Genomic DNA, 23079 nt, shown 5'->3' on the forward strand with positions numbered 1-23079 from the left:
ATACGTATAAGTTTTCAGGTTCGAATTTCACCAACAACAAACATTTACATTATCATTTATGAATAAGATCTCATCAATCATATACTATTTATACTATTTGAACTTAACTTAAAATTATACACAATGAGATTATAATTATATAATCATTATTTAGTATTTAATTATTAATATAGAATTTTAATAAAATTATATAAATTAGAAATGAAACTATATAAATATTAATTAAGACCCGTGCATAGCACGGACCGTAAGTTATTAATTTTAATACATGGATATAAAATAAAAAAAGAAAAAATTTGATAACAAGGCTAATGATCTAGGACAAAGCTATGTAAGATACACTATTCATCCCGGCTAAAATAAAATTATATTCCCTCCGTCCCTATTATTTAGTATCTACATGTCCAATTTATTTTTTTAGGAGTCAAATTGACTAATTTTTGACTTAATCTTAAAAATTATTGATTAATTATTTTCCAAATCTGAAAGTTACGTTTTATTATAGACTAAATATACTTTCCAATGATATAATTTTTATTATTTATGTCAATTATATAATAAGTGTAAATTTCGGTCAAAATTTGGTGAAAAAGTCAAGATAAACATGTAAATATGGATAAAGGGAGTATTATTTATCCAGATTAAAAAAATAAAACTGCACATAATTCATATTAAAATCTTCAACAAATTAAATTTAGAAAATTATATAGTATCAAAAATATTCCTCACATCATATAATTTTAAAACAATATAAAATTAAAAAAGAAAATGAAAAAGACGAGTAATGAAATAAGAATGTGGAAAGTACGTACCTCCTCCTTAATATTTAACTTATGTCGCATAAGTTATAAATACGGACCTTTCTTAATTGTGCCAAACAGGTGCGGTTACTCTCGTTTATCATATAAGTCCAATGAAGGCCAGTGGAAAATAGGCCAAACAGGCACTTAATTGGAATTCTAGCTAGTTCATTAAGCTCTGGTAACAGGCACTTAATTGGAATTCTAACTTGTTCATTAAGCTCTAGTTTGGTTTGAAAAAGTAAGCAGATATAAAATTTTATAGGTGTTTATAATATATAATAATAGTATTTTACATTTAAATTTTATTTAACTAATGTAGAATTATTTATGACATATAGTTGTATTTGACTAAAAACAACCTCTTTTCATGAAATATACAGTATTAATAAATTATTCGTCTATTCAGTGTAGTTCGAACATAAAATTTTTGTAAGATAAGATTATCAAACATTATTCAAAATTTGTTACAGTTTGTCAAATATGTTGCTCATTTACTTTTTTTAATGAGATCCGGAAAGAAGTAGATATAATAAAATAAACGTTCGTTTTTTATTAATCTTGTTGACACATACTTGACATACGATAATAGAATAAAGTAAAATGAGAGGAAAAATATTTTCTTTTTTGAAATATTGATCAAAATATTGCTCAAATTTTATGTCATTTTATCATTTTGTTTAATCACAACCGAAATATACTTCTATAATTTTACTAGTTTAGTTGGCATGCAACAAATTTATATATACTCTGTTCTAAAGGAAAGTTGTTCATATACTTAGACACAGTTTATATGATTCTGATCCACCGTAAAGTTAAACTATTTATTTTGAAGATAAAGATGAATTATTTTTGAGTAAATTATATAGTGTTGACCGTATTTTATACTGATTTTCAGAATAGTGGTCAAAATTTTAAATTTCTAAAAAACGTGACCAATTTTTATGTCCATCTTCTAAAAAAATGGTTGCCGTCAATTGTTGTTAAATTTTCGCAGTCTACTAATATATTTAAAGCATAAATTAAATAATGGTGGCGGTACTTTACACTTATTTTCAAAATAGTGACTATACTTTTAAATTTTTAAAATAATGATATATTGCTGGTCTGTGAAGAATTTTCAAAAGTTCTCCTAAATTGATCCTAATATGAGTCAATTAACAAATCACAATCACTTTTTCGTTCTAAGTTTTTTCAATGGGTGGATGCTCTTCTATATAATTTTTCTAAATTTTTTATCTGTGTTCCTGTGTGAGGAGGTTGATAAAAATATGGAAGGTAGACACTTGATTGAATTAGAATAGGAGAAAAAAGTAATAATTATTTGAGATGTATTTGTATCTATTTGTTTAGCGATATCATATATTTTTAGTGATAATAAAGGTGTGAGTCCGAATAACATATTGACGAAACCATTCTTGTAAAAGGCGGAAACTAATTCAATTATTTATAAAAGTTTAATCAATTTTTTGAAAATAAGTGTGAAGAGCTACCACCATTTTGTAATTTATGTTTTAAATATATATGGCATGTTTGGCAAATCTTATAAGCCAACTTAACGGCTTAAAAGTCTGCAACAGTTTATTGACGAGTGTTTGTCGACCCCATTTATAAGTTGAATTTACAACTTATAAGCTGATAAGTTGAATATTAGTAATAATGTATTTTTTCTCAACTTATTTTTTATTTTTCATTTTTTTTATCAATTTTAATTTAAAAAAATATTTTTTTAATGTTAATCTAACTTAAAATATAAGAATTAAGGTAATTATATTTAAAAATTATTTATTGTAGTTCAATTAAATAATAAAAAAAATTGACTTATAAGCAGTGTTACAGAAATCGGTAATCGGGGAAGATCGGTAGCATGACCTTATCAGGATTAATCGGCAAATCGGGGATTAATCGGAACAAAAATTGGATGTATTTTAATAATATTTAATATTTATATATAAATTAATAATTATTAAATATTATTTTAAATTTAAAATATTTTATAATTATTTAAATAAACAATTTGAATATAAATCTATGCAAATTGGACTCTTGTAACACTACAAGAAAACAAGGCTAAATACAACCGATTAAATACAACCGGGGTTAAATTCAACCCCTTTCGGTTGAATTTAAGGGGTGCGGCTAAATTCAACCGCATGCGGTCGTATTTAATTACGGTCGTATTTATGCGGTCGAATTTAGCAACAAATGTGACCGTATGCGGTTGAATTTAGCCGTACTCCTAAATTCAACCGCATTCGGTCGAATTTAGCCTTACCAAAAAAATGGGTGTACGGTTGAATTTAACAATACTCCTAAATTCAACCGCATTCGGTCGAATTTAGCCTTTCCAAAAAAAAGAGGGAAATTTTCCCGCCAGCGTTTTTTTTGACACTCCTAAATTCAACCGTTTTCGGTCGAATTTGATATTTTGAAATGACGGGAAATTTCCTAAACTTTTAAAACATTGGTTGCAAAAGTGGGGGAAATTTCCCGCTTTTTTAAAAATTGTAATTTTAGTAGAAATCAATTGTATTTATCTATTATGAATGCATTCGGTAATATTAATTATTTTCGGAATTTAATTTTTTTAAAATAAATTATTTAAGTAACTTATTAACTTTGTACAAGTTATTTGTGAACTGAGCTGTTCACGAAACAAATATTAAGATTTATATATATTTTAATGATAAGATATAAATTTTAGAAAAAAAATAACGTATTTGGTTTGCTATTTTAACAGTCAATCAGTAGTTTGACCACTACTTTTCGCTAGTGCTTAGTCCCAAACTAATTTTTTGTTCTTTTAAAAAAAATATTTATGAATAGTCCAACCGTAAGGATGTCAAGATCTATATATTTTAGTGATATGATAAAATTTTTAGAAAAAAATAAATGTATTTGGTTTGTTATTTTAACAGTCAACTAGTAGTTTGACCAGTTATCCTTACTAGTGTTTAGTCCCGTACCGATTCTTCTATTTTTTAAAAAATGTTTATGAATGATCCAACCGTAAGGATGTCAAGATCTATATATTTAAATAATATGATAAAAATTTTAGAAAAAAATAAATGTATTTGGTTTGTTATTTTAACAGTCAACTAGTAGTTTGACCAGTTATTCTTACTAGTGTTTAGTCCCGTACCGATGTTTCGATTTTTTACAAAATGTTTATGAATGATCCAACCATAAGGATGTCAAAATCTATATATTTTAGTGATATGATAAAATTTTTAGAAAAAAATAAATATATTTGGTTTGTTATTTTAACAGTCAACTAGTAGTTTGACCAATACTTTTTACTAGTGTTTAGTCTCATACCGATGTTTCGATTTTTTACAAAAAAATTATGTATGATCCAACCGTAAGGATGTCAAGATCTATATATTTTAATGATATGATAAAAAATTTAGAAAAAAATAAATGTATTTGGTTTGTTATTTTAACAGTCAACTAGTAGTTTGACCAATACTTCTTACTAGTGTTTAGTCTCATACCGATGTTTTGATTTTTTACAAAATGTTTATGAATGATCCAACCGTAAGGATGTCAAGATCTATATATTTTAGTGATATGATAAAATTTTTAGAAAAAAATAAATGTATTTGGTTTGCTATTTTAACAGTCAACTAGTAGTTTGACCAGTTATTCTTACTAGTGTTTAGTCCCGTACCGATGTTTCGATTTTTTAAAAACTGTTTATGAATGACCCAACCGTAAGGATATCAAGATCTATATAATTTATTGATATGATAATTTTTTTAGAGAAAAATAAATGTATTTGATTTGTTATTTTAACAATCAACTAGTAGTTTGACCAATACTTCTTACTAGTGTTTAGTCTCATACCGATGTTTCGATTTTTTACAAAATGTTTATGAATGATCCAACCGTAAGGATGTCAAAATCTATATATTTTAATGATATGATAAAATTTTTAGAAAAAAATAAATGTATTTGGTTTGCTATTTTAACAGTCAACTAGTAGTTTGACCAGTTATTCTCACTAGTGTTTAGTCCCGTACCGATGTTTCGATTTTTTAAAAAATGTTTATGAATCATCCAACCTTAAGGATGTCAAGATATATATATTTTAATGATATGATAAAAAATTTAGAAAAAAATAAATGTATTTCGTTTTCCTATTTTAACAGTCAATTAGTAGTTTGACCAATACTTCTTACTAGTGTTTAGTCTCGTACCGATGTTTCGATTTTTTACAAAATATTTATGAATGATCCAACCGTAAGGATGTCAAAATCTATATATTTTAATGATATGATAAAATTTTTAGAAAAAAATAAATATATTTGGTTTGCTATTTTAAGAGTCAACTAGTAGTTTGACCAGTTATTTTTACTAGTGTTTAGTCCCGTACCGATGTTTCGATTTTTTAAAAAATGTTTATGAATCATCCAACCGTAAGGATGTCAACATATATATATTTTAATGATATAATAAAAAATTTAGAAAAAAATAAATGTATTTGGTTTTTCTATTTTAACAGTCAACTAGTAGTTTGACCAATACTTCTTACTAGTGTTTAGTCTCATACCGATGTTTCGATTTTTTACAAAATGTTTATGAATGATCCAACCGTAAGGATGTTAAAATCTATATATTTTAATGATATGATAAAATTTTTAGAAAAAAATAAATGTATTTGCTTTGCTATTTTAACAGTCAACTAGTAGTTTGACCAATTATTCTTACTAGTGTTTAGTCCCGTACCGATGTTTCGATTTTTTTAAAAATGTTTATGAATCATCCAACCGTAAAGATGTTAAGATATATATATATATATATTTTAATGATATGATAAAAAATTTAGAAAAAAATAAATGTATTTGGTTTTCCTATTTTAACAGTCAACTAGTAGTTTGACTAATACTTCTTACAAGTGTTTAGTCTCGTACCGATGTTTCGATTTTTTACAAAATGTTTATGAATGATCCAACCGTAAGGATGTCAAAATCTATATATTTTAATGATATGATAAAATTTTTAGAAAAAAATAAATGTATTTGGTTTGCTATTTTAAGAGTCAACTAGTAGTTTGACCAGTTATTCTTACTAGTGTTTAGTCCCGTACCGATGTTTCGATTTTTTAAAAAATGTTTATGAATCATCCAACCGTAAGGATGTCAAGATCTATATATTTTAATGATTTGATAAAAAATTTAGAAAAAAATAAAAGTATTTGGTTTGTTATTTTAACAGTCAACTAGTAGTTTGACCAATACTTCTTACTAGTGTTTAGTCTCGTACCGATGTTTCGATTTTTTACAAAATGTTTATGAATGATCCAACCGTAAGGATGTCAAGATCTATATATTTTAGTGATATGATAAAATTTTTAGAAAAAAATAAATGTATTTGGTTTGTTATTTTAACATTCAACTAGTAGTTTGACCAATACTTCTTACGAGTGTTTAGTCTCATACCGATGTTTCGATTTTTTACAAAATGTTTATGTATGATCCAACCATAAGGATGTCAAGATCTATATATTTTAGTTATATGATAAAATTTTTAGAAAAAAATAAATGTATTTGGTTTGTTATTTTAATAGTCAACTAGTAGTTTGACAAATACTTCTTACTAGTGTTGAGTCTCATACCGATGTTTCGATTTTTTACAAAATGTTTATGTATGATCCAACCGTAAGGATGTCAAGATCTATATATTTTAATGATATGATAAAATTTTTAGAAAAAAATAAATGTATTTGATTTACTATTTTAACAGTCAACTAATAGTTTGACCAGTTATTCTTACTAGTGTTTAGTCCCGTACCGATGTTTTGATTTTTTAAAAACTGTTTATGAATGACCCAACCATAAGGATGTCAAGATCTATATAATTTATTGATATGATAATTTTTTTAGAGAAAAATAAATGCATTTTAATCATTAGATCTCGATACTTTTAACAAATAAAGTATAATTAAGTATAATTCGACCGCATTCGGTCGAATTTAAGCGGTCGAATTTAGCCGCTCCGTATACTAAATTCGACCGGTTTCTAAATATGACTCGACCGAATGCGACCGGTCCAAAAACCGGTCGTATTTAGTTAAATACGACCGAACGTCGTATTTAACTAAATACGACCGGTTTTTGGACGATCGTATTTACCCGTTTTTCTTGTAGTGTAACTTCATATTGCAAGATTCTATTATCATAATTGATATATATTATCCTTTTTAAAAATTACACCCCATATTATGTGAGTATATGATGTGTAAAGAGACGTGCACATCAAACTGAATACAAGGTGTGTCTCTTTTTAATTAGAAAACAATTATTTTGGGTTATGTGCATCGTCTTCTCCTTCGTTTCTCTTCGTTCATTTACATATGTATACATATATTCGTGCTTTCAATTTCCTCCTCTTCTACTCTTCCATCTGCAAGCTTATAGTAGAAAACGTATTCATCAATCGACCCGATTTGTGCCGGCGTTGACCCGATTTCGCCGATTTTAACTCAATTGACCGGAAAACGTTTTTTCCGACGATTTTACCATTTCAGATCGGTCAGCCTCCGGTCCCCGATTACCTGGCCGATTTATCGGCGATTTGTCCGATTTTTAGAACCATACTTATAAGTTAAATTATCCAAACACTTATCAATACTATATTATAATAGACGAAACATTAAAAGTTTGGTAGTATGTCGGTTAGTACTTGCTGAAATTAATTATTTACCTTTAATTATTATTCTAATTTTAATTGGTCCGTTGGTCAATCGGTTAATTCCAATTAGATCTAATTGATATTGGAGTCAATTTCCTCCACCAATTTAAATTCTATTTCATATCCAATTCTATATCATTATTAATTGATATTAAAGTCAACTTCTTCTACCAATTTTAAATTCTAATTCATATTTAATTTTATATTATTCTTATTGATATTTCGGACTAAAATAAATTTAAGCAAAATTAATATAATTAGTTGAATTTAGTTGATATAATGTGCATCGAGTTAAGAAAAAAATAATAAATAATATCAATCCGTCTAAAAAATTATACTATTGAATTAGGATAAACGAAATATTATATATTATTCGTCCAAAAATTATTAAAATAAAATTCAACCAACTAAAATAAAATCACATATATTAATTATTCAGGCTAAAACAAAACTATTTTATTGATTTGGACATAAAAAATTAAAATTAAACTAAATTTAATTAGTTGAATTTGGTCATAGTAATGGGACTCGAGCTAAAATAAAATTAAGTAAACCACTAATACGGGATAAATCAAATTAATATCAGATTAAGCATAATTCGTATTCTATTGATATAAACCAAAAAATAACTTTTAACTAAACATAATTATTATTATTTTTAAAACACACATAAAATGATCAATAAACTATATCATTCAATCAGTACGATTATCTTTTTTCAAATAACTATTATAGTTTATCGATTAAGTAATAACATCTTTAAAATAATATGTTTTTTAAAGTTCCAACATAATAGAAATATTATATTTTTATTTTCAAAAAACTATAAAATCGCTATAATAATATTTTTTTAAAAACTATGAACATGTACGTGTATTAATATAATTATCATGAAGTCATATCATATTAAAAGATAGAAATAAAAAAATTAATGAACAAATTTAAAAAATTCAATTCAAGATATATATTATGGTTTAAAAAATTATATTATATTAAAAAAAAATTGTGCATCTGTGCAAACATGTCGAACCCTGTGACGACAGAGGATAAACTAATAACCACTTGACATGTTTTAATTATGTTTTTTGTTAGAAAGAACTTTGATAAATAACCGATTATCTTATTTGATGCTCCCAGATTCATTTATCACGGTATTTCTTAGCATCCCTATTGGTTTTCTTTAGCTACTAGCTCTTGGCTTTCTTTTCTCTTGTATTACAGCTTCTGCTCTTTTTTCCTTTCATCTTTCATCTGTAGTAATATTAGCAACTTGATCTGCATCTTTGTTTTCTTTTTTACAATTCAAACTCAAAAAAACAAAAAAAGACACTTTCTATAAAATTTTATTGATAATCATCATCATCATTATTATTATTACTCCATTATTGAAATATAACCTATAATCATGGTGGGTGTAGCTGACGTTCCATGCATCGGAAAATTTGTTGACAAGGTATCAGATTATACAGTTGAAGCTGTGTTTCGTGGTTTGAAGTACATATTCTTTTACAAGTCTCTTGTTGACCAACTCAATTCCGAAACTGACAAGCTTAACATTCAAATGGACAACATGTCCAGGGAAGTTGAGAAAGAAAAGGATAATGGTAAAATTATCAAAACTCATGTATTGAAATGGCAAGATGATGCTACAGAGTTAAAGAAGAATGGCAAAGAGTATTCACCTTCATGCAGCTGCATACCTTGCACCGGTTATAAATATGCCAAAATCTGATACCACATTCGAAGAGTTTCAGTCTAGAAAAGATACTTATCGAAAGCTCTATGACGCCCTAGTAAACCAAGATAGTCCTATGGTTCATGGCTGAAAACTACGAGCATCTCGAATCTATCCTGTATCTACACTAAACTCCATCATAAACACAAGAACAGTTGCAGATCATTTGAGAGAGTAGAGAGAGAGACAAGAGAGAAGGATAAAAAGAGATGTGAGAGAAAAGAAAAGTTTGTTATGATTTCACTAAATCGAATCTTTTTACAATCAATGTTTAGATGGTCTATATATACTTGATATAAAATAATACAAAATACAAATCTTACTAACTAACTATTGACTTTACTAACTAATTTTGACTTTCCTATTTTGGTAAGCTATGAGTAGTTTCTTTTGTATTTGATTTGCACATTTCTGAACTATGTTGACTGCTGCACTAGGCACATTTTCATTGCTCAATATATTTTCAGTCCCCCTAGTGACAGATGCCACAATATCCCCCCCACAAATGGGAATGGAGCCAAAAGTGAGAATTCCTAATTTGGATGCACAAGACCAATGTATAACCTTGCCAAGTCCCTTAGTGAGTATGTCTGCAGTATTCTGTAAAGTAGGAATCTGAAGCACCTGAACAATACCCAACTTGATTTTTTCTCTAATGAAATGACAATCTAGTTCTATATGCTTTGTACGAGCATGATAAACTGGATTAGCTGTTAAGTCAACTGCAGCTTTATTATCACAATACAAAGGCACAGGTGCTGAAACTTTGATATTGAGTTCAGCCAAAAAATTCAGAAACCAAATGACTTCACATGGGGCATCTGCAACAGCTCGATATTCAGCTTCTGCAGAACTCCTTGAAGTAACATTTTGCTTTTTAGAACGCCAAGAAACAGCTACATTTCCAAGAAGTAAACAATAAGCACCAACTGACTTTCTATCATTTGCATCCCCTGCCCAATCACTATCACTATAAATTGATAATTGAAGAGAATTGTTAGCCGGAAAGAAGAGACCATGTCTAACAGTCCATTTCAAATACCTGAGTACTCTAGTTAAAGCATCCATATGTTTCTTTCTGGGAGCATGTAGATATTGACTCAACATTTGAACAGAAAAACTGATGTCAGGTCTGCAAGAATTTAGATATAACAATTTTCCAACTAGTGCTCTATACAGGGAAGGATTATCAAGTAAGCAACCAGACTTAGAACTGTCAAACAGTTTCAAATGAGGATCAATGGGAACTGATAAGGGCTTACAATCCACCATATCAACAGAAGCCAACATATCTTGAATAAATTTTTGTTGAGTAACAAAAATACCTTCCTTATTCCTGATGATTTCCAGACCAAGATAGTATTTGATACTTCCTAGATCTTTGATGCTAAATTGAACATCCAACAAGTGTTTCAGTGCCTGAATACCTTTTTGATTATTGCCATAAATCAAGATATCATCAACATAAATCACCGTCACTAGAAAAATATCATCTTTAGTGTAAGTGAACATGGAATGATCAGTTTTGGATTGAACATAACCAGCCTGCAGTAAACTAGTAGCCAACTTTTCAAACCAGCATCTTGATGCTTGCCTTAAGCCATAAATGGATTTTATCAATCTGCAAACAAGGTTAGGTATACCAGAATTTTGAATGTAACCTTGAGGAAGAGTCATGTAAACCTCTTCATGCAAATCTCCATGGAGAAATGCATTATTGACATCCAGTTGCTCAACAATCCAGCCTTTTGCAGCAGCTACAACTAAGAGAGTTCTAATGGTTACCATTTTTGCCACTGGAGCAAAAGTGTCATGAAAATCTATGCCTTCAGATTGTGTGTAGCCTTTTGCCACTAATCTGGCTTTGTATCTATCAATGGTGCCATCAGAATGATATTTGATCCTGTAAACCCATTTACAGCCAACTGTCCTTTTACCAGGTGGCAGAGGTACTAATTGCCAAGTATTATTCTGTTCTAGAGCATGCAATTCCTTTTGCATTGCCTCAATCCATTCTGGATGTTGAACAGCTTGAAAGAAATATTGTGGTTCAGAAACAACAGGTGTGGATAATAAAGCATTAGCTAAATGCACCTTTGACTTATTGATGGTGGAAATATGATAATCAGTCATCCATTTTGGCTTGTGACTAACTCTAGTAGATTGTCTGGTAGGAACTTCAGTAATTGAAGAATTATGAGGAACACTCTCAGTAGTTCTATGATTAGGTGAATTAGAACTTGGTTCAACAATAGAAATTGGCTCATCAATGTGATTATCAGGAAGTGATCCAGTATCTGTAACCTCAGGTAAAGTCAAGTCTGGACTTGAACTATGAGGAACATTATTTATAAAAGGAGAAGATTGATTATATGTTAACCAATCTAAAAAATTTGAAGCATAATCTGCAGGTTTTGAAGAATTTTGATATGGAAAGCAATTCTCATGGAAAATGACATGTCTACTGGTAAACAAAGAGCGAGTTTCCAGATTGTACAATTTATAACCTTTCTGATGAGAAGGATATCCCAGAAAAATGGATTTGATAGCCCTAGTTGAAAATTTATCGTGATCATGAACTGAAGCATAACATAAGCAACCAAATGACCTTAATTGTGAATAATCAGGAGGCTTGTGATGCAAAAGTTCATAAGGAGTTTTATACTGAAGTATAGGAGTTGGTAACCTATTTATAAGATAGGCTGCAGTTAAAACACAGTCCCCCCAAAATTTTAAAGGTAGACCTGATTGAAATCTTAAAGCTCTAGACATTTCCAACAAATGTCTATGTTTTCTTTCTACCCTAGAGTTTTGTTGAGGAGTGTAAGGGCAAGAAGATTGATGAATAATGCCAAGATTGGCCAAGAAATCATTAAAAGAAGAATTGAAAAATTCACTCCCATTATCAGTTCTAATAGCTTTAATAGGAATATTAAACTGACTAATGGTATAAGCATGAAAATTTCTGAAAATAGTAAGCACATGTTGCTTATTTGGCATTAAGAAAATCCAGGTGGCCCTGGTATGATCATCAACTAGTGTTAAGAAATACTTAGCACCTGTGATAGTAGAAGTGCCATAAGGCCCCCACACATCCATATGTATCAAGTCAAAAACAGCAGAAGAATGAGATTTACTTTGCTTAGGAAAAGACAATTTACATTGTTTAGAAAATGGACAAATAGGACAATCCTCATTACAAGAGAGAGTTTTAATATCAGCTATATGCTTCATAACAACATCAGATGGATGTCCTAGCCTAACATGCCATAGTCTAGATACATCAGAAATTGATTGAAATTGCATAGCATTGACAGAAGCCACAGTGCCAGCATTGGAAGAGATACTTGGAGAAGTTGAAAGATGAGAAGAATTGAGGTAATACAAACCAGCAGAATGCTCACCAGTAGCTAGAACTTTCTGCTGAATCTGGTCCTGAAAGACACAATGAGTTGAAGAAAAATTGACAATACAGCCAGTATCTTGTGTCAATTTAGAAATTGAAAGAAGATTACAACTAAAATCTGGAACAAATAGAACATTTGTTAAAATGATGTGAGAATTGAGTTGAACATTACCAATCTGATGAATGTCTATGATGTGTTTATTTGGTAATGTCACCTTGAAGGGTTTAGATAAAGAAGTGAGATGACTAAAAAGACTACTATTGCAACACATGTGATTAGAAGCACCTGTATCAATGATCCATATAGATGGCCAATTACTATTACTGACAGAGGCTTGAAGACAATAAGCCATACCTGCCATAGATGATGAAACTTGATCTTCAGGAGAATTGAAATTGCCTTTTTTGTTCATCATGAGAATCATCATTTGATTCATATGAGAGATTTGATTATGTAATTGTTCAAGAGAAGGAGCAGATCCTGATTGAGCTGATTGTTTTTGACTAATAGCATTGGGACCTGCATTCACATTCTGTGACAAAGTGTCAACATGATTCACAACAGCATTTTGAGATAAAGGTCTAAAACCGGTGTTTTGAGCAGCCTGTTTAGATTTTCCCTTTTTCTTATCTGGATAACCAACTAGTTTGTAACAAAACTCCCTGGCGTGACCTTCCCTGTTACAATAAGTGCACTTCAAAGTTGATTTTTGTCCTTGAGTGACACCAGAACCCTTAGAGACATTGTTACCAGCCTTAGATGTGTCACTGACATTACCAATGAAAGGTACAGATGTATGATATCCTTGTTTCTGTTTCTCATCCTGCTTAATAAGAGAAAAAGCCTGAGATATAGTAGGTAAAGGAGTCATCATCAAAATCTGACCTCTAGCCACTGCATAACTATCATTTAACCCCATTAAGAACTGAAGCAACTTCTTTCTCTGTTCTCTGTCCTCAATCAGCTTATAAGAACCACATTTACAACCACATTTACAGGCAATAACAGATTCCAGAGCTGCATATTCATCCCAAAGATTTTTCAACTTGTGAAAATAAATCTCTACAGATTTATCACCTTGTTCAAGAGCATGTATTTCTCTCAACACCTGATAAACTCTGTGGCCATTTATACTAGAAAACTGATCATGTAATTCAGTCCACATTTCTTGAGCAGATGTAACAAAATCCATGCCATTACTAATTTCATCTGAGACGGTGTTTAGAATCCAACTTATAACCATATCGTTTACCCTGTCCCATTGTGATCTTAAAGGCGAATTTTCTTCAGGCTTAGCATATGTGCCATTGACAATACCGATCTTGTTTTTAGCTGATAAAGCAATAGTGATAGATCGTTTCCAAGGTCCAAAGTTATCTGTTCCAGTTAACTTCTTTGAAATAAGAACTAAACCTGGATGATCTATATTCTGAAGATATAGTGGATGAAGATTCGATTCAACAGAAATCTCATCATTGATATTCTGTGACCTAGAACCATTCTCTGCACTATTATCATGATTCTGATGATCTATATTGCCCGTAACCATATTAGCATACGTAACATGAGTAGATCTTCCCAAATTTTGATTTAACATACTCAAACAGATTAATCCATACACTCTTAAGCAAGAAACAATCAAACTATCGGTTCTTAATCACAAACTCTTAACCAAGAACACAAGTATGTAAACAACTATACGATTACGATCAAGAATGATCAAAAAACGATGCGGAATTATGAAGAAAAACCTGTAGATCGCTGAAAGTATCAAGATCGTGCTCGACGTAGTGATCGCAAGCTTTGAATCAAAACTTTCAGCAGCTCTGATACCATGAAAACTACGAGCATCTCGAATCTATCCTGTATCTACACTAAACTCCATCATAAACACAAGAACAGTTGCAGATCATTTGAGAGAGTAGAGAGAGAGACAAGAGAGAAGGATAAAAAGAGATGTGAGAGAAAAGAAAAGTTTGTTATGATTTCACTAAATCGAATCTTTTTACAATCAATGTTTAGATGGTCTATATATACTTGATATAAAATAATACAAAATACAAATCTTACTAACTAACTATTGACTTTACTAACTAATTTTGACTTTCCTATTTTGGTAAGCTATGAGTAGTTTCTTTTGTATTTGATTTGCACATTTCTGAACTATGTTGACTGCTGCACTAGGCACATTTTCATTGCTCAATATATTTTCAATGGCATCTATGGAATGGCAGGAGTGGGAAAAACTTGAATGATGGAAAAAATTTGGGAAGATGCCATCAATGACAAGATTTTTGACAAGGTGGTAAGAGTAAATGTGGGTAATGAGAACAAGGACGAATTAAAGTTACAAGACCAGATTGCTGCCCGTCTAGATTGCAAACTGGAGCGGCAAGATGATGTGGAACATAGAGCTTCTCAGCTGGAAAACAGTTTAAGGAATGGGGGTAAGACTCTCCTTATATTTGACGATGTTTGGACAGAGATTCGTTTAGCGGATATTATTGGGGCTTCATTTGGCGATGGCAATAGTTCCCAGGGTTCTAAACTCCTCTTTACATCTCGAGATAAATGTGTATGCGAGGTTAACGGATGCCAGAATCCTGTCAAGATCGAAACCTTGACTCCTGATGAAGCTTTGCATCTGTTTATGGACACTGTTGGTCCTGATACAATCAACTCTTTACCGGATGAATCCTTGGTACAGAAAGTGTGTGATGAGTGTGGTCAATTACCTTTACTCATTTTTGCAGTTGGCAAAGCACTAAAAGGCAAGCGTCCCAGTTGGTGGGACCATGCATATGATCAACTTCAAAAAGGCAAATTTAAAGAAATTCCTGGAGTACGTTCAGAAGTATATGCGGGTATCAAACTGAGTATTGATTATTTGGAACATGATGATGCAAAGTTATGTCTTTTTTTGTGCTCCATGTTTCCCGAAGATGCTAACATTGACATGAAGATGCTGATCGTGTTAGCAACAGGATCACAACTTATACCTGATGGAGAGTTGCGAATACTTGCTATGGTTGAGTCTCTCAAGACATCTTCTTTGCTGGTGGACTCTGGAAGAGATAATGAAACTAAAGTTCATGATATCATTAGAGATGTAGCAAGATTGGTGGCTTCTACAGATTCACAGTATGCATTTTTACACGAAAAATGCAACTCACTGTATTTTCCTTCTAATGCCGGTTGTTGTACTGGAAATTTTTTACGTTTAGATGCGGAGACTCATGATGTTCATTTCAAGGAGGATCTCATATGCCCAGACCTGCATACCTTGTGGCTACAGAGCAACAACCATCCACAACAGTTCTTAGGTGGCTTTTTCATAATGTTTGCCAATCTCAGATCTCTGATGCTACAAAATGTGAACATATCTTTGGAGAAGTTCTCTCTTCAATCCTTGGATAATCTCCGGACCCTTAGTTTAATAAAGTGTGACATAAGTAAGACAGATGTCACTCTTTTTCCCAAAAAACTAGAATCTCTTTGGATTTATGAGGGTAAACTCCCAAGGCCGCTGGATGTAGCAAACCTGGAATATCTTCAAAAGCTAGAGATCCAACAACCGAGAAAATTTACAATGCGGTCAAGTGTCAGATCTAGTCTAGCCTGTCTGAAAGAGTTAAACATATCAAAGGGAATCATGACTGACCCTCCTGAAGACTATCATTCGGTAGTGATGGAGATTAGTAAACTGACTGATCTCAGAAGTTTACAATTTCATTTCGATGATGATGATACTTTTCAAGGTAGAAATATATTTTCTAATTTAGATAGATACAATATATGTGTGGGTGAGTCATGGAGGTCGATCAAATTTAGAATATATCATGAACTTACAGTAGGTGTGAAAGTTCTACTTCTTCCACGAGTAGGGAGGTGTATTGAACTTTATGGCAATCACTGGCAACCCTGGGAAGGTTTGATGGCGAGGGCTGAAGAAGTGATATTGGTTAGAAGCAGTATTGAAGTGAGTAGCATTTGCAAAGGCCGCTTAAAAGCATTTGAAGACTTGACAGGACTGTCCATTGAGGAATGTGGCATGGGGTATCTAGCAAGTATATCACATGACGAGATCCATAATGAGGCAACATGTTTCTCTAAACTTACCATTTTAGAGATTAGAAGCTGCTCTAAATTAAAATACCTCTTCTGCAACAACATTGCAAAAGGTCTGGTACAGCTGCAACACCTCAGTGTGAGAAACTGTAACTCTATGGAAGCCATCATAATGAATGACGGTACAAGTGATAGAGAGATCATTGAATTCCCTAAATTAAGATTAATGAAGATAAAGAATGTGGGAAGACTAGTAAGCTTTTAAGCGGAAAAGAAAAAAATGCATGCACCTGGTTCAACATCAACAATGGACAACTTTTCTCAACATCAGCAATGGACAACTTTTCTCAACATCAACCACTTTTTGATCAAATGGTATGCTTTCTTTCCTTTCTAAAAAGATTACAAAAATAACTACATAGCAATTTTTAATGCAATTATTATTACTTTATATCAAATACAAAATTTTTTATTTCTGTTCTCAAAAATATTTGTTCTTGAAAATAAAATTCTGCATCACCACAGTAAATTATAAAATTCAAGAATTTAAAATTAAAATTTACTAATTATAAAGTTTTTTTGTTATGAATTTATTTTTAAAATTTAGTTCTTATTTTTAAATTTAATTGGCCCATAATATGAATGAAAATAACTATAAATATGACATTATTTCATACATTTTTCAGTGTTTAGGTAATATTACATTGGATGGAATTTTGAACTTAAATTATTTAGGATAAGAGTCACACATGCTATTAATTTTTTTTAAAAAAACGTAAAAAATAAAATAACATGAGTTTTGCTAATAAATAAAGTAAGGTGATATGTGCACAACATAGTTTAGGTGCACACCCTTTTTAGTGTCTAGACCAAAAATAGCTTTGTGGAATATACTAATAATTTTTTAGTGTCTACACCAAAAATAGCCTTGTGAAACATATGAATAAGTTTGGGATGATGATATAAACTAGGGTACATTGGTCTTTATAGCAACCAAAGGTGTGTACCTGTAAATTCAGGGGATGCAGTGAATAAAAAACAAATATCAAAACACATTTGTAATGATGCAGGTTGCATTCCCTTCCTTGGAGGAACTTTACATTTCTGGTTGTGATATGGTGCATCTTCAAAATGAGGCAACATGTTTCTCCAAACTTACCATTTTGAGTATTACTCAATGCTCTAAATTGAAATACCTCTTCTGCAACAAAATTGCAAGAAGTCTGGTACAACTGCAACAGCTAAAGGTAAGTAATTGTGAATGTCTGAAAGCCATCATATTGAATGACACCACAAGTAATGGAGAAGTCATAAATTTCTCCAAATTAAAAAAAATGACTATAAGGATACCATATATGGGGGAACTACCAAGCTTCTAAGCTGTAAAAGAAGATATGCACTCTACTCCATCTCAATATCATTCTTTTTTTGGTGGAAGGGTAAGCTTTTCTTACTTTAAAATTTATTGAGTTTTTTGTTTTTTAAAATTTGTTGAGTTTTTTCTTTATAACAGGACCATTTAAAAAAAATCAAATGATTGTATAAATAATACTCATATTTATTAGTTAGATGTTCATTTTTATAGAGTATATATAAGTTTTTAGGCGTCGGAATTTAAAATTTATTATTATTATAATTTAAAGTTATCTATTGTGAAAATATACGTTTATAAATTCCTAATTTTTATAATATTATTAATAAAATTAGAACTACGACACAACTAAGTTTAAACGAGCAAAAGTAAACTAATATTCAAAATATTGATAATTTTTATTCAGAAAAATTAAATATTTAAAAGTAGATTAATAAACATGTCGTATATAACTGCAAAAAAATTTACTTGAAAGCTTCTTAAAAAATAGTTTTAAAACTTTTTAATCAAAAAAATTGAATATTAGAAATATGTACAGGTCGATGAAAAATATTATTTCAGTAAACAAATTCTTTAGTTATATGATGCAGGTGGCATTCCCTTCCTTAAAAGAACTGACTATCTCGAGATTGCCAAACACAAGTGCTATTTGGGGAAATAATTTTTATTTAGAAAAATTAAATATTTAAACATAGATTAATAAACATGTAGTACAGTAGAACCTCGATAAATGAATGTTCGATAAATGAATAACCTCGTCTAATAAATAAATTTTTTCGGTCCCAACTTGGTCCAATGAGCTTAACGAATAATTTTGCTTAATGCATTAACGAATAAATACAAATGAAGTCTTTATAGGCCCTATGTGTAAATATAAATGAATAATCATTATATTTCAAATAATATATTTTTATTTATATAATATATCATGAATACATTTCATTCAATGACTAATTTTCAAACACATTAATAAGTCATATTTTTTCGAAAAATGCCTCCAAAGTTGATTGTTTCTTTCCTCCCCAAAATGCATCTGATCCTTGATTTTGTGTAAAGCATGCACCACTTCTGAAATATTTTGATCATGTTGCAGCAGGTAGTTTTTTATAGTGACAATAGCTTGAAAAACTTCTCTTGAGGATACTTGTGGTATAGTGATGCTATCATCGGGTTCGGGATCATTTGCCTCATCATTTAGTACAGCTTCAATGATTTCTTCGTCCGTAGGAGAATCCATAACTGCATTATTCTCTTCAGGATAGTTCAGAAGATGTTCAACATTCATCACATTTCTATAGTTCAATTTAGAAAGGAGTTTAGTTAAATATTGGATCTCTTGTTCTAGCTGACCATTATCTACTTCAGGAACATCAACTTCTTCTGATCGAATTTTACAGTGGCGAAAACAGTTTGCTATTATTTTTGTTGTCACATCAAAACTCTAAGCCATGGTAGCAAAATTAATAGCATCCAAAATATTTATTTTTTCAAGATTTGGTGAGTCAGCCTCAAGCATCTGCAAAATGCTAGAATAGAAATACGTCGATAATGAACTTTGAATGCTCTAATAATCCTGGCATCACATGGTTGAATTTTAGAAGTTGTGTTAGGGGGCAAAAAATATAACTCCACATTTCTCAAGCCTTCAACAATCTTTGGATGTGCCGGACAATTGTCTACTAGCAAGAGAACCTTTCTACCATTCATTCTCTTGTCAAACAAATGACAATATTCTTGAAAAAGCAAACGAGTCATCCAAGCTTTCTTATTAAATCGATACTCGCAATTAAGATTATTCATATTCACATTCTTAAAGCATCTAGGTTTTGCATACTTACCAATAACCCAAAGAGGCACTTTATCAGACCCGTCACCGTTACAACAAACAGCAATAGTGATTCTCTCCTTATCTTTCTTCCACCCTTCAAGCTGCTTCGTGGCAAGTGAATGGTCAGCCTCCAACCGATAAAACAATCCGGTTTCATCCATATTGTATATATCTTTAAGGTTGAATTGGTCTAGTTTTGACTGTATCTCGGGTAAAGCATTTGCAATATCCTCCATGTTAACTGAACCACTCTCACCAAATCGTCGGTAAGACTTGATTGAATATCTTGTCTTAAAACGTTCATGCCATCCACTAGAAAAGCTAAATTCTGAGTTTGTTTCTCCATACATTTTCTGCATAAACTCTTTTGCTTTACCCTGGATCATTTCTCCTGACATATTCACCTTCTCTTGTCTTTGAAGAAACCATTCATATAAAGTATTTAGTTGACTTGTGCCTCTTAACATTGCTATTTTTCATCTCATCGGACAAATATTCCGACGATCTTTTGAGAGTATTTGATATTGTGGTTTGGCTAGTAACCAAATCAAATTTTTCTTTCACCCATGCTTGCCTATCTTTTTGGCTAATACTTGGATGCTCCTTCTTATGCTCACACATGACTCTCCTTATCTGATCTGTTAAAGTAATTTTTGTTACTGGTTTTGCTTGCTCGTTGGAAGCCATTATAGTAGATTGAACACCAAAATAGTAATATGATTGTGTTATAAAGATACAGTGAGAATTTAAAATTATATATAACTTGGTATGAGGTATTGAGTAGACATCTTAATTCTAACTATGTAGTCTCAATACATGGTACGGTGCACTTTATCTACTCCATGCATGCATATACAACTAATCTAGAATTCTAAAAATATGAATGTAATTAAAGTTTGCATAAAAGTTATAACTACCACGTAAATTTGAACTTAATATATACAAAATGATATAATTACAAAAAAAAGTCTAAAAATATCATCTAAATCAATTATTATTCATTTATCGATAAATAAATATTATATTCATTAATCGATAAATAAATAATCTCGCCAAATGAATATTTTTTTTGGTCCCAAAGGTATTCATTTATCGAGATTCTACTGTATATGACAACATACAAATTATTTAAAAGCTTTTTAAAAAATAGTTGTAGAATATTTTAGTCCAAAAAATTGAATATTAGAATTATGTACAGGGTCCATGAAAAATATTATTTCAGTAAACAAGAAGCAGAGCTCGTTTGTACTAATTCTTTAGTTATATGATGAAGGTGGCCTTCCCTTCCTTAGAAGAACTGATGATCTGGCACATGCGAAACACAAGTGTTATTTGGGGAATTGACTGCTTTAATAGTGACACTTTATCCTCCTTTTCCCAACTAAAACGTCTTGATGTACGTTGGTGTGACGAACTGGAAATTGTGATCCCAGAGGCCATGTTGCATAGGCTTAATAATCTGGAATACATAGACGTAGCCATGTTCCCACTTTCTGTTGCAACTGCTCTTAAGCACCTCAAGGGATTGCGTGTATGGGACTGTGAGAAGATGACAGATATTATCGAGGCAGGTCAACAAGTAATTTCTTGCCAGGTACATATAAAGATGTATTGCTAAATGACTCAATTTCATATTTTGACAAAACCTTGATGTTCATGCTAAAGAAAAATATAAAGAAATGGTTGGAAGTGGGAGTATCATTTCAGTTAAGATTCTGAACTAACTATGTCTTACACATACAAGGAAAATTATATATTTTGGAATTAAAGTTCTAACAGTTTCAAATATTTTGCATAGTCATCTTATAAATTGTTACTTCTTACTATTTAATACTATATACATATTCTATTATCAAGGAGCATTTGAATTATTCATATGTACCTCAACTCAAGTCAATTCATATTCTTATAAATAATTCATATTTGAATTATTCATATTCTGCACTATCTGCTATCTTTATTATAGCCAAGTTGACGTCACATTGATTTTTGTAGGATTTACTTATACTCCCTCAACTCAAGTCAATTCATCTTAAAGACTTTCCTGGTCTCAAAAGGCTTTTTCATGGTGCGGATTTCGAGTTCCATTTGCCGGCTTTAAAGGAAGTGGAGGTTAAAAACTGTGGACTCTCAACTCTTTTTACATTCTCTATGTTCAGAAATTTCCAACTCAAAAAATTAAAAGTAAAAAATTGTGAATTGTTGGAGAACACTGTTGAGGACGTAAGGGGGGATGAAACTTGCAACAAGACTATCACACTCTCCCAGCTGAAAGCAGTTAATCTTTCAGGATTGCCGAAGCTCAAAAGTTTTTTCCATAATGCGAATTATGAGTTCGACATGCCGGTTATAAAGAAAGTGAAAGTTCATCTTTGTGGGTTATCTAACACTCTTTTCACCCGCTCTATCTTCAAAAATCTCAAGCAACTGAAAAAATTAATAGTTTCTGATTGCGGATTGTTGGAAGGCATCTTTGAGTATGCGAGGGGTGATGAAACTCTAAATACGAGCGACAAGATTATCACACTTAATCAAGTCTCTACAGTTTTTCTTGATGGCTTACCGAAGTTCAAAAGTATGTTCTGCGGTGCAACTTTCGAGTGCTATATGCCGGCTCTAAAGAAAGTGAAAATTGTTGGGTGTGGACTCTCTGTTCTTTTTACGTGCTCGGTGTTTCAACAAATCCAAGAGCTTGAAGAATTACATGTATCTAACTGCTGTTGGAATAATCTAAACTTGGTATCTATTTGTTTATGTCCGTTGATTTAATGTCTGCAGCCCATGTCATCAGTTTGAATAAGTCCTCAGAGATGCTGTGCGTTTTTGTATGAGCAGTGACATCGTTTTATTCGGGTAGTTTATTTGTTTTAGGAAAGTTGTTTTCCCATCATCCTAGTTTTTAGCTAATCTTTGGTTGTCAGTTTCCTATATGTATTGCTTCGCATAATAATCAAGTTAAGCCGTTTTGTGTATCAGCTTTTACTCTGTTTTTTTCACATGCGAGTTGTGTGATATACAGTTTTGTAGCTTTGATTTCCCAACACTGTGGTATCAGAGCATCGTTTTACGTAGTGGATGCCCAAGTGTATGCCAAGACCATCGACTATGGAAACAGATAAGAGCAAGGAGGGTACTGTGGGCTTGACATACCCCATGCTAAACAGAGGAAACTATAC

General features: G+C 31.1%; 2 protein-coding genes across 2 annotated transcripts; one reads left to right on the plus strand and one right to left on the minus strand.

Moving 5' to 3' along the window:
* Window positions 1-12482: 12482 nt before the first annotated feature.
* Window positions 12483-14628, minus strand: LOC141721488 (uncharacterized). Its single transcript, XM_074524433.1, has 2 exons — window positions 12990-14628; window positions 12483-12663 (listed from the first exon to the last, which is right to left on the minus strand). Exons 1-2 carry the CDS (start codon window positions 14230-14232, stop codon window positions 12629-12631), a joined length of 1278 nt encoding a protein of 425 aa, XP_074380534.1. The 5' UTR covers window positions 14233-14628; the 3' UTR covers window positions 12483-12628.
* A 165-nt stretch (window positions 14629-14793) lies between these two features.
* LOC141719993 (disease resistance protein At4g27190-like) lies at window positions 14794-22850 on the plus strand. The gene is made up of 4 exons (XM_074522353.1): window positions 14794-16956; window positions 17774-17950; window positions 21177-21497; window positions 21899-22850. Exons 1-4 carry the CDS (start codon window positions 14887-14889, stop codon window positions 22670-22672), a joined length of 3342 nt encoding a protein of 1113 aa, XP_074378454.1. The 5' UTR covers window positions 14794-14886; the 3' UTR covers window positions 22673-22850.
* The last annotated feature ends 229 nt before the right edge of the window (window positions 22851-23079 follow it).

This window comes from Apium graveolens, chromosome 4 (assembly GCF_009905375.1).
Source record: "Apium graveolens cultivar Ventura chromosome 4, ASM990537v1, whole genome shotgun sequence".
NCBI classification, from domain to species: domain Eukaryota; kingdom Viridiplantae; phylum Streptophyta; class Magnoliopsida; order Apiales; family Apiaceae; genus Apium; species Apium graveolens.